Source organism: Mustela nigripes, chromosome 1, assembly GCF_022355385.1.
Source record: "Mustela nigripes isolate SB6536 chromosome 1, MUSNIG.SB6536, whole genome shotgun sequence".
NCBI lineage: Eukaryota > Metazoa > Chordata > Mammalia > Carnivora > Mustelidae > Mustela > Mustela nigripes.
The window spans coordinates 70338432-70351303 of record NC_081557.1 but is presented as its reverse complement, the minus strand read 5'-3'; the positions used below and the strand labels follow the sequence as shown (position 1 = coordinate 70351303).

General features: G+C 36.4%; 1 protein-coding gene across 1 annotated transcript; it reads left to right on the top strand.

Moving 5' to 3' along the window:
• Nucleotides 1-6076: 6076 nt before the first annotated feature.
• Nucleotides 6077-7308, top strand: LOC132012157 (heterogeneous nuclear ribonucleoprotein A1-like). The gene has a single exon (XM_059391786.1). The coding sequence runs from the start codon at nt 6077-6079 to the stop codon at nt 7037-7039; it is 963 nt and encodes a 320-aa protein (XP_059247769.1). The 3' UTR covers nt 7040-7308.
• The last annotated feature ends 5564 nt before the right edge of the window (nt 7309-12872 follow it).

Below are 12872 nucleotides of genomic sequence, written 5' to 3'. Positions count from 1 at the left end.
ATTTTTTATAATATTATTATCTAAAAAATGTTTTTATTATTAAAAAACTGAGACCATTCCTATGAAAGCTAACAAGAAAAAACACAATAGGAAGAACTCATCATGAGCAGACATTTCTCATATCTTTTATTGTGGCTTTTGCCACTGTTCACAGATTTATGAAAACTTTTGGATTTATTGGAAATTACAGAAAAGCTTTTCAAAATATTAAGTTATTAAGTTGCCCAGAATTTTTGTAAAGCCTTCTTTTTAGGAAGGAAAGTTTCTGAATTGAACTGATGAAAGTTAGTTCATGGGAGGGTATAATTTAATGATGCAACATATAGTATTATTACATTTGCTATCATTAAATAATTTTACATTAAACATTATTTTTTTAAAGATTTTATTTACTTATTTGACAGACAAAGATCACAAGTATGCAGAGAGGCAGGCAGAGAGAGAGGAGGAATCAGGCTCTCTGCGGAGCAGAGAGCCCGATGTGGGACTCGATCCCAGGACCTTGGGACCATGATCCGAGCTGAAGGCAGAGGCTTTAACCCACTGAGCCACCCAGGCACCCCTACATTAAACATTATTAAATGGATTTGGTATCAGTACAAGTAAGTCATGTCCACACAGAGGAAATATACTGAGTTTCTTCACATACACAATTAGTTTGACCATTTTAACTTACTTAACCAATAAATTAATTATTTTAATTATTAGTAGTAAATTAATTAAATAGATTAATAAAACAACATGCATGTGTGTGTGTGTGTGTGTGTGTGTGTGTGTGTGTGTGTTGGAGAATGGATTCTAGTATAAAACAAAGGGAAAAATAACATCTATTTATAATACCATATATATATATATATATATATATATAGTACTATATATATAGTACTATATAATAAGTACCTACCAGTGTTATAGACCTCTCTTACATATTTTATCTCATTTTGTACTCTTAACACAGCTGTTAAGTATTATAATTCTTTTTTATACATGATGAAACCAGCTCAGAGAGTTTAAGTAATTTGGCCAAAGCTATAAAGCCAGCAAGGAGCAGAGTCTGAATTCTAATCTAAAATTACTGATTAACAGAGAACATTTTCTTTTCATTATACCATTACACTTATAGATTGAACTAATTTGATTTAATTGTTCAATGACTTTAGAGACTAGTCAAATCTTTCACAAATGGTAGAGCTATTTATAGACACACCTAAAAGATGTAGCCCAAATTAGAACATATTCAATCCTCTTGGCAAGATAAATTTTGACTTTACATTACAAAAGAGTGAGGCTTTGTTTTGTAGAAGACAGAAGATTGATTAAAGCAAAAGTATTTGCATCATGGGGTGAGCATGGGAACTCAGGAGCAAAAGGGAAAAGTAAAATAATGGTATAAATATCAAACCACTTTGATTATTGGTTATTTGTCTTAACAATCTAATTCTGCTATATCTATGTCTCAAGGTGACCAAAGATTCAATTCAGTCTCTCAACAAGAATGCTGCACTGAGGAATGAACATGAATACACTGAAAGTTAGCTATATATCTATAATCTATATTTATAAGAGTTCAAATTTCTTCAGCTCTCCTTGCATTTACCTAGAATGCTATGCCTGATTCCAGTTACCTTTACTCCGGGTGCTTGCACTGTTAGAATCCTGACAAGTTAAACATTTCACAAATTACATCTAAACACAGAAGATAATCTTTCTCCCTCCCTCCGTCCCTCTCTCTCTCTTTCTTTATTCCTTTTTACTAAACCCAGAAAGTGGAAGAAATGACAAATAGATAATCCTAAGGATGGATTTCAAATACTTAAAACTGGAATACAAAGAATACATCAATAATTATATGTTTGTACAAAACAAACATGACTCATTTTCTTTTGTAATGGCATAAAAATTCAAAATGAGTTACCCACTTTCAGATAAGCACATTTTTTGAAATCTTATAAGAATCATAAAGAAAAAAATATCTGTTCTCCTTTGTACTGTATGCTAGTTGTGCTTGTCCTATTTGACCCTTATCCAGTACATTGTAATTTTTAGCTTCTACACCTTAAAGTTTAGCTAATATAATAGCAATTTTATTATAACTTCAAATGCTTTTCAATATTTCAATTTTCCTTAAATGTTTCAGTTCTATCTCAAAGCCAAGTCTCTCAAAATATTTACCTCCATCAGAAAGGATGAATGCCCAACTTTTGTATCAATATGGACAGGACTGGAGGAGATTATCCTGAGTGAAATAAATCAAGCAGAGAGAGAGAATTATCAAATGGTTTTGCTTATTTGTGGAGCATAAGGAATAACACAGAGGACGTGGGGAGGTGAAGAGAAGTGAGTTGGGGGAAACTGGAGGGGGAGATGAACTATGAGAGACTGTGGACGCTGAAAAACAATCTGAGGGTTTTGGAGGGGTAGGGGGTGGAGGGTTGGGTGAACCTGGTGGCGGGCATTATGGAGGGCATGTATTACATGGAGCACTGGATGTGGTGCATAAACAATGAATTCTGGAACACTGAAAAGAAATTTTAAAAATAAATAAAATTTAAAAATATATATATTTCACCCTAGTAGTCATAAGTTAAGTTGTAGTTAATTTTAAAATAGAAATCCTTTTTAAAACTGAGTTGAGGAAACTATAATTCACAGACATCTCTTGTACAGCAAACAAGTTTTTTCTCCTCAACAACTAACAATTTTATTTTATTCAAGACTTTATTTATTTATTAGAGAGAGAGAGAGTGAGCAGGAGTGGGGTGAGGAGCAGAGGGAGAAGCAGACTCCCTGCTGAGAAGGGAGCCAGATGTGGAGCTCAATGTAGGGCTGGACGTGGTTCAGTTCCGGGACTCCGGGATCATGACCCGAGCCTGAGACAGCTGCTTGAGCCACCCTGGTGTGCCAACAATTAACAACTTGAGAGGAGAAAGCTTAAGAGAAAGAGGCATACATACTTTCTTCAAAGTCAGACTCAAGTCTTAACCTTGAACGACATGCCTAGGCATCCAAGTGTTCCGGAATGAGTTAAAGTGATTAGGTAGTAAATAATGCATGCAAAATGAATGGATAAATGGTCTTTAAAATAGTTGGTATTAAATGGTTAACTCATGAATCTGAAGAGCCAGAGGCAGAAAGTGTGTGTGAGAGTGAAATCACAGAGTTCAGTCAAATCACAGACAGCATGGAACCAGCTCTGTCCTCACCAGAAAGAGAAAAGCTTAGAAAATGTTCCTGTCACAGCCATATGCCTCAAAGGTAGCTGAACAATAAAAAGGAGGAACAGAAAGTTGCATACGAAGGCTTTAGATATAAAGAGAGGGTGCACAGACCCATCAAAAGGAATGCAACAGCTGAGACTGGTCTTTCCAGGCACTAAGAAGCTGCAGATGGTTTTGTGTGTTGATGATTAGGTCACATTCAGTTAAAACAGTCATAACTGAAACTACAGGAATAAAACCAATCCAGATTTTGCATTTAAATCTGAACTTTGAAGAGCTTCAGAACAAGAATATATCATTCTCATCTGTAAGGATTGAATAATGCAAGCCAGAGGGGCTGCTCATGAGAACGCTTTTCTAGAAAACATCCTGGGCCCCGGGTCTGGTCAGGAGGCTCTGCTTTGAAAATTGTGTATCTATTTTGAAAGGAAAGGAAGATACATTTTCAAATGGAAAATGATTAACTCAGTAGCTCAGAGAGAGCCAAAGCTGAAGACTGAGATAAATCCCAAGGAGGTGAAAGCACAGATGGAAAGTGAGCTAGTGGAGGAGTCATTACTGACAGACAGCACCAAACTGTGACATGATGTGTGGTTCAACCAAGCCTGGGATTCCAAGATTTAAACCTGAAAATTTGTAGGGACACAAGATTCTGGGGATTACCTTCTATCAAGATACTGGGCCCCCGGTGGGGTTCAGTCGGTTAAGTGTCTGCTTACAGCTCAGGTCATGATCATAGGGTCTTGGGATCAAGGTTTCCTGGGATGGAGCCCCACATTGGGCTTCCTGCTCAGCGGGGTGTCTGCTTCTCCCTCTGCTGCTCCCCCTCCTTGTGGGCACAAGCTTTCTCTCTGTCTCCCCCTCTCTCTCTGTAAAAAATAAATAAATAAAATCTTAAAAAAAAAAAAGATACTGTTTCAATTTTGTCTGGCCAAAGTAGACTCTTAAAAAGTAATCAGACTAAATGAGGAGTCAGGGCAGGGGTGGGGCGAGAAGCAAGGGGTGTGAGTTCTCGGCAGTTAACATTACATATCCTAAAACAACAAGGTAATAATATAGCACAACTCAAGTAAAGTGAGTGACATAGACTGTATCAATATTATCAGTATATATCAAAAGACTATGCAGAACCTAGGCTATTTAAGAGAAAGCAAATTAAAAACTAGACAAGATACATTTTCCTTCTTTTCATCTAGAAATTACGTTTCTCCAATTCCTCAGAGCAAATGAAGTGTTTGCATATTCAGTAAACTCATTGTGTATTTGTAAGTTAACTTACCAGAAAACTACTAATTTTTTCTGCTGCATAAAGTAATTCAAACAAGAATTGCATTTATGGCCTTTAAAAAGTTCAGAATTGAAAAAATAGTTCAGATATTTTGATACCTATTCATTCAACAATATTCAGCAAATATTTTGGCACCCTTCCCTATGTGATAAACTTTATTGTAAATCCTGGAAATAAGGCAATGAGCAAAGCAGACAGAAGTTCTTTTCCTTAATAAAGCTTACAGTTTAGTGAAAAAAGAAAATCCATAAATGAATAAGCACAAGGTACATTAAAATAAATGGGAAGGAACCTGCGTGGCTCAGTCAGTTAAGCTCCCAACTCTTGATTTCTGCTCAGGTCATGATCTCAGGGTCACGAGATTGACCCCCAAATTGGACTCCCCAGTCAGGCTCCCCACTCAGCAGAGTCTGCTTGTCCCTTTCTCTCCCCGTGTTCCTTCTCCTGGTTGTTGCCCACCCTCTCACACACAAGCCTGCACTCTCTTTCTCTCTCAGATAAATACGTAAATCTTTAAAAATAATAAAGTAAAATAAAATAAAATAAAAGGTAAGCAATTAAGTGGAGAAAATTAAATCGGGAAGAAAAGGAGTTCTGGGAGAGGATAAAATTACTAAATAAGGAAGTTGAGAAAGCCCTTACATACACTGTGACATTAGTAAAAATAGCTGATGAATGTGGAGGAATTAGCCAACATAATTTTTGTTGAAAAAGATTTACCAGTGGAAATAACAAGTGCCAAGACCTGGAGACAGGACTATTCCAGATACCTTTCAGGGACAGAAAGGAAGCCAGTACGGCTGGAGAACAGTGATGTGGGCCTTATGAGCAATGAAAGGAAAAATTTTGCACAGAATAGACACAACTGATACCTGCAAAGAAGATTCTGGTGTGCCCAAAGTGAAAGGTTAAGTAATTTGATATTTGATAAGATACAGTAGCAGATAGTTGTTTTTTTTTTTATACTCGGTTTTCATACAAAAGGACTTGTGACATAAGTTTTTTCTCCTGCTTTTAAAAATGGAGCATGTGAATATTTAAACAAAAAGAAAAGGAAAAATAGTAAAGATTTTTAAACTCAGAACTTCCCGTACTTCCCACATCCAAAAAATAAAATAGGTCTCTGAAAAATTTCAAAACACTGGTGATTCACAGACCTGTACCCCTGGGGATAAAAATATATGTTTATAAAAAATAAATAAATAAATAAATAAAATAAAAATTTCAAAACAAAGATTTATACTTCAAATTATTTAATTAAAAATGAATATACCCGGGGCACCTGGGTGGCTCAGTGGGTTAAAGCCGCTGCCTTCGGCTCAGGTCATGATCTCAGGGTCCTGGGATCGAGTCCCGCATCGGGCTCTCTGCTCAGCAGGGAGCCTGCTTCCTTCTCTCTCTCTGCCTGCCTCTCAGTGTATTTGTGATTTCTCTCTGTCAAATAAATAAATAAAATCTTTAAAAAAAAAAATAAAAATGAATATACCGAGATACGTTCGTTAGATTACTCCTTTCTGCCCGTGGACACCACCGAGTAAGCATCGTTAAAGTCTCCCCTCCCACCGCGGTCATGTCTAACTCAGAGTCTCCCAAAGAGCTTGAACAGCTGCGGAAGCTCTTCATTGGAGGTCTGAGCTTTGAAACAACAGTTGAGAGTCTGAGGAGCCATTTTGAGCAATGGGGAACACTTACAGACTGTGTGGTAATGAGAGATCCGAACACCAAGTGCTCCAGAGGCTTTGGGTTTGTCACATATGCCACTGTGGAGGAGGTGGATGCAGCCATGAATGCAAGGCCACACAAGGTGGACGGAAGAGTTGTGGAACCAAAGAGCGCTGTCTCAGAAGATTCTCAAAGACCTGGTGCCCACTTAACTGTGAAAAAGATTTTTGTTGGTGGCATTAAAGAAGACATTGAAGAACATCATCTAAGAGATTATTTCGAACAGTATGGGAAAATCGAAGTGATTAAGATCATGACTGACCAAGGCAGTGGCAAAAAGAGGGGTTTTGCTTTTGTAACATTTGATGACCATGATTCTGTAGACAAGATTGTCATTCAAAATTACCATACTGTGAATGGCCACAACTGTGAAGTAAGGAAAGCGCTCTCTAAGCAAGAGATGGCTAGTGCTTCATCCAGCCAAAGAGGTCGAGATGGTTCTGGAAACTTTGGTGGTGGTCGTGGAGGTGGTTTGGGTGGGAATGACAACTTTGGTCGCGGAGGAAACTTCAGTGGTCGAGGTGGCTTTGGTGGCAGTCGAGGTGGTGGTGGATATGGTGGCAGTGGGGATGGCTATCACAGATTTGGTAATGACGGAAGCCACTTTGGAGGTGGCGGAAGCTATAATGATGTTGGCAATTACAACAATCAATCCTCAGATTTTGGACCCATGAAAGGAGGCAATTTGGGAGGCAGAAGCTCTGGCCCTCATGGTGGTGGAGGCCAATACTTCGCCAAACCACGAAACCAAGGTGGCTATGGTGGTTCCAGCAGCAGCAGCAGCAGCTATGACAGTGGCAGAAGGTTTTAATTCCTGCCAGGAAACAAAGCTTAGCAGGAGAGGAGAGCCAGAGAAGTGACAGGGAAGCTACCGGTTACAACAGATTTGTGAACTCAGCCAAGCACAGTGGTGGCAGGGCCTAGCTGCTACAAAGAAGACATGTTTTAGACAATACTCATGTGTATGGGCAAAAAAAACTCGAGGACTGTATTTGTGACTAATTGTATAACAGGTTATTTTAGTTTCTGTTCTGTGGAAAGTGTAAAGCATTCCAACAAAGGGTTTTAATGTAGATTTTTTCTTTTGCATCCATGCTGTTGATTGTTAAATGTAATAGTTTGATCATGACGATGAATAAATGTGTCTTTTTTTTGAATGTGCTGTGTAAAGTTAGTCTACTCTGAGCCATCTTGGTATACTACCCCAATAGTGTGAAGTTAGAATTCCTTCAGGGTGATGCCAGGTTCCATTCGAAATTTATTTGCAACCTGCTTGGGCACAGAAGCCATTGTCTCCACAAACCTTGGTGTAGTTGAACTGACAGTTAATGTGTTGTGACCTGGAGTTCACCATTAAAAGGTCACCCAAGCAAAGTCCTGGAGTTTATTTGGTTATTAATATGATTGTTGGCACATCCTATGCAATATATCTAAATTGAATTATGGTATCAGATAAAATTTATAGATGGGATTAAATCTTGAGTATCATCCATTATCATGTGTAATCAATAAACGATTTAATATTCAAAAAAATAAAATAAAAGTGAATCTACCAATTTTTATCAAGATACGACTCATCAGAGAGAAAGCTTGTAGTCTACTTCACTTTTAAGGTATTCATGTATTATATTATATGACAGAGAAACACAAGAAGGACCATATCCATGAGCTTAATTTTCTACATATATGATCTTAATATTTTGACATGCTTGACTTCAAACTGAACCACACCTGAAACATTATCACCAATTTTAACAGGTACAAATTTTGCCTCACATCTGTGAGTTCATAATGTTTTTTTGTTCTTTATAATGAAACATTTTGAGAGACAGACATTCTAATAATTTTCAATATAAAATATATTGATTTACCATCAAATATAATTCATTCTGGGGAAGAAAAAGGATGACTGTTTCTATAACTTTCATTTTTTCCCCTCTAAATCAATAGTGCATTAGCCTTCCAGGGAATTAGAAATTAATTTGGAAATATATTAAATTGGTTTCTAATTTAAAATTAGTTACCCTTTTTTTTTTTTACTTCTCTTCCCTAATTTTCCACATAATATGTTTTCAAATAGTATAAAACTTACATGATTTCCCATAAGATTTCCCATAAGATTTCCTATAAGAGTTCAATTCTGTTCCTCCAAATAAAAGTTCAATTCTTCCTTTTCTATAGACTTTGAAGACAAATTATATATTGACCATATGTATAGCAATTGGTTTTTAAGCATTTGACCTAAGGGCACAAACTTTTTTTTTTTTTTTAATAGCTTGGAGCACTTTAAATCATTAAGATTATTTCTTCATTTAAATGGCTTCAACAGAAATCCAATGCTCAAGGTGGTTTCCTGATTATACTTACCCAAGAAGATGTGGCAAATAAATGAATGAAATTTGTAAAATTGACTATTTTTGCTATACTATGAAAATTCAGAGAGAGAGCAAAGAGGAAGTTTTGTCTCATTAACCCTCTTAAGTCACTTCTACACAATGGATGGTTGGAAAGGAGGATACTAGAGATTTCTTTTTTTCATTTTGGAGATCATGCAAAAAAAAAAAAAAAAAGGAGGGGGGGAGAAGTTTCATTCCTGGAGAAATTAGTTAAGTGTTTCAACACTAAGTTTCACACCCACACCTAGTTTGTGAGCACGTGTTTCTAACTTTCCAGGATGCCTGAAATCTGCAGCGGTATTGCCAGTGAACAAGAAGGATGTACTTTCCTTGATTTAGATCCCAGGAACATATTTATCTATATGAAAAAATAACTTCTTTGGAAGAAGAAAGGATCTTTTTATAGAGGAATCATGTGCTCAAAGGTATCCATATTCGACCTGTAATTGGCTCCTCAAAACCTTCGTGTAAAAGCTTTGTCTTCTTCTTTGTGTCGAAGACCTTATAGGAAATTGAATTGAAGGGACAAGATCATAAGCACTAATGAGAAAACCTTGGAAAAAAATACATTTCATTTTCATAAAACTAAAATAAAGACAAACTCATTAAAAAGAGAAATTTGTATTATACATAGCTTAATTAGCACTAATTGACAATGTGCAATTAATTTTTATTTCTCATCTCATCTTTTTTAGAAAGAGCAGGATGATTTTACAAATTGGTTGTAGTTATTATGAATGTGAGAGACCAAAAATAATAACAGTCACTTGACATGAAAAGATGTCCCATATATTGGCTAAATGAGTGAAACTAATGAATGAGTCTCCATTCAAATGCAAAATACTTTTTGGGTCTATAACTCAGGGATTTTAACTGCTTCCCAAAGGCACATACTGAAACAAAGCCCAGATCAGCAGATCCCTTGTTACAAGGTTTAGCTGCCTTACTTCTGATAGACAGGAGTATAGTTCTAAAGGGCATATGGACTGTCCCTCAGCTTCCTTTATCTCTCTAGGGGTTTCATTTTCAAAATCTTTAGTCATACTTTGCCTTCCATTTTATCTCTCTTGTCTAATCCAATTTATCGGTTTCTTCTTTTTCTAAAGTTCAAACACTAAGACTCAAATTTAACCAATGCTGAAATTACATTATCAACATTCTAGAAAAGGCATAAAGATATAAGACCACATATAGTATATTACAATTTTGCCTACAAGTTAATCACAATAAGAAAGGATTTAATCTTCACTACTGTATAGGTATAAAAATCATTGTAGTTTTTCTAAAGAAACTTTGAAAATTCAATCTACGTTCCCACATCCTGACTGCTTCATTTGGGCCATCTCTTTTAACAGGTGTGTTCTCAGAGAACACAAACTAATTGCAATTTGACCAGACATAATTAAAATGGCAATTTCTCCCCACCCTCCCTCCAATATATAATGTATTTTTAATTGATTTTGGATTACCAGTGCTGCTGATTTTCTCTGAGGTAGATAATATAAAGGTAAGTTCACAGCGTAACATAAAGAAAAGAAGTACATGCTTAATATTTACATACGGGCTGCATTGTTCACAGAAACTTGAATTCTCTCTTCTGTTTGTTCACCATGGCACAGATTTGTTCCTACGCTCACCTTTTAGGCAACTCCCAATTCTTAAATAAGAAAGCACTTTGATTAGTATTCGGCTTCAAAAGTAAGACTTAGACATGTGACATCTGCCTACCTCTCTTCTTAGATCACTTGTTTTGGAGGAAGCCAGCTGCCACAATAGCAGGTCCCTCAAGTATCCTTATAGAGGTGTTCTTTGGGCAAGGAGCTATCACATTCCGGAAAACAGCCAGCACTACCTTTCAGGTGTGTGAATGAGCCACTTTGAAAGGGGATCCTCTAGCCCCACTCAAGAATTCAGAGGACTGCAGCTCCTACTGGCATCTTAACTATAATTTCATAAGAAATTATGAGCTCAAATAACCAAATTGATCCACTCCCAAATTCCCGACCCATAGAAATTACGAGGTATAAACATTTTTGTTTAAGCTGCTAAGGTTTGGGGAAATACAACCATTGATATCTAATAAAATTTTGCTTGAATTAAGATAATCATTCAGCTAGCCATTTTGGGATAGTGTCCTGGACTTTAGCCTACCTCCCTACTTCCTACTGATGTGGGAATATATGTGAGTATGGGTATTCTGCCAATATGGGGACTACGTTTGCATGTGCGCTCCTCATTGTTTTGACCATTTCTAGAGATCAACCTCAGGCAGAACTGTATCTCTTCAATTCTATGTTGTTATATTCTTTCTATTAATACACTTCCAAATCACTCATTTAAAAAAAATCTCATAAAAATATCTAAGAAATTCTTCTGTTTTTGAATTATACCAGAAGCATATTCCCCAAAATTATTTTAGAGATATCAGGAAAAGTTATGTGGAGTTCTGTTCCTGGGAATAAATGCCATAGGAAACAAGAACAGCTCATTGGATGAAAAGAAAATCCTTTCTGTTCAATCTCATAAATCCCCATGTTCTTTTAGACAGGGACCTTGGGTCATTACATTTTCTTCTTCAGAGAGTTCCTTTTTGCGGCCCTGAAGAGGGGAAATAAATCAGTTAACTGAACAGGTACTTAATCTCTTTCTAAGGCCTGGAAAAAATGGGGAGAAGATTAGGATTCATGGTTACTTCACTGAAAAGATCTTGACCATAAAAATTTGTAATTTCCTGAAGATAGTGTCATTTAGCTACTGTTAAATGAAAATAGCTAGGCTCGGAGTAACAAAAGGTGGTAAATTAAAAAAAATAATAACTTCGAGTTTCAGGGGCTAAATACTAGCTTCATTAAATCTCTTACTTCAGGTATTATTTAAGCCATTGCTATACAAGATAAAAATCATTTCAGTTTCAAATTTTCATCTGCCTCTAATTTATCATCACTCTCCCAATTTCACCAGAGAAAAGCTGGCATCATTTCTTCCTTTGTGAACTCGTTCAGTTTTGAGCTCATGAAACATAACAAAGGAACAGGAGAATTTGGGCCCTTTCAGGAGGAATATCTACGTTTTGGAGTGCCTACTCAAGCAAGGAGGGTAGCAAGCAAGTGCTAAACTCACAGAAAATCCTGGAGCAATAATAGCATGAAAAGAGCTGAGGAAGACCCATAAGAGTCTGCATTTTCTAGGTCCTTTTTTCAGAGGTTAAACTGATGGATGTGGGACATGTGGTCATTTTCACAGCAGGCCGCCCTTGCCAGTTATTCCCCTGTTACTGACTTCATGAATCAACTTAATGAGAGGAGGTAGAGTTTAGAATTTCATTAAATGCCACTGCACAGCACTTCTGAACATGCCCTATTACCCATTTAAACTGTGCTGAGACTCACTTCCTCTCCTTCCCTTTCCCTTCCCAAAGAGAATATGAATACCACCTCTTTTTAATCTGTTGCTATTTACTCTTTTACGAATCACCTATTTTAATATCCATAATCTTTTGATGTTTCTCTCATCCTCTAATGAATCTATTACTAGAAATCAAGAGACGCATAAAGACCAAGAATTTTGCGACTTTGCAGGTATTGAAGTTTCATTCAATTGTATTGTCATTTTTGGAAAAAATATATACTTTTCCTTATTAGCAAACTAGCCATGTATAACCTACTTTCCATCACTAATACTGCTTTGCATTGGAAAAATGTGTATATCCAATGAAATTAAACCAAGCCAGCCTGTCTTTTAATTTTTTTTTTTTCCCCTTTCAGTCATGAAATGCATAATACTAAAGCTGATTGCCTGGCTGACTCCATTATCAGATAACCCCAAAATGTCAAATGGTACTGTTTAAATTAGGTGAGCAAAGCAGAATTACTGGTCCCACACAGGAAAATTGTGAACCATTATAAAATCAGTGAAAAGAAGAAAAGAAGCTTATAGGAATTTCACAGTTTGAAATTAATAATTGGGTTTTTAGTTCCTGTATTTACTTTTTTTTTTTCCACTTCATTTCCATTTGGTTGTGGGAGACCAATACATTCAGAAGGAACAATTAAACTCTCTTGACATCACAAAACTTCATGTAGTTGGGTCCTGACACTGTGGGCAAGTAGATGGCCAATGTAGGTCATTCAAAATATAGTCCCTTACCTTCTGTTTTCTTAAAAGAGATACTGAATATTCAAAGTTAATCATCAATGTGCTTGGTTGGGTTTTGTTCATTTGTTTTCGTTATTTTTAAATCCTCCTCAA

Bases quoted from the DNA above. Each gene is read 5' to 3' on its own strand.
- LOC132012157 (XM_059391786.1), top strand. From the start codon at position 6,077: ATGTCTAACTCAGAGTCTCCCAAAGAGCTTGAACAGCTGCGGAAGCTC.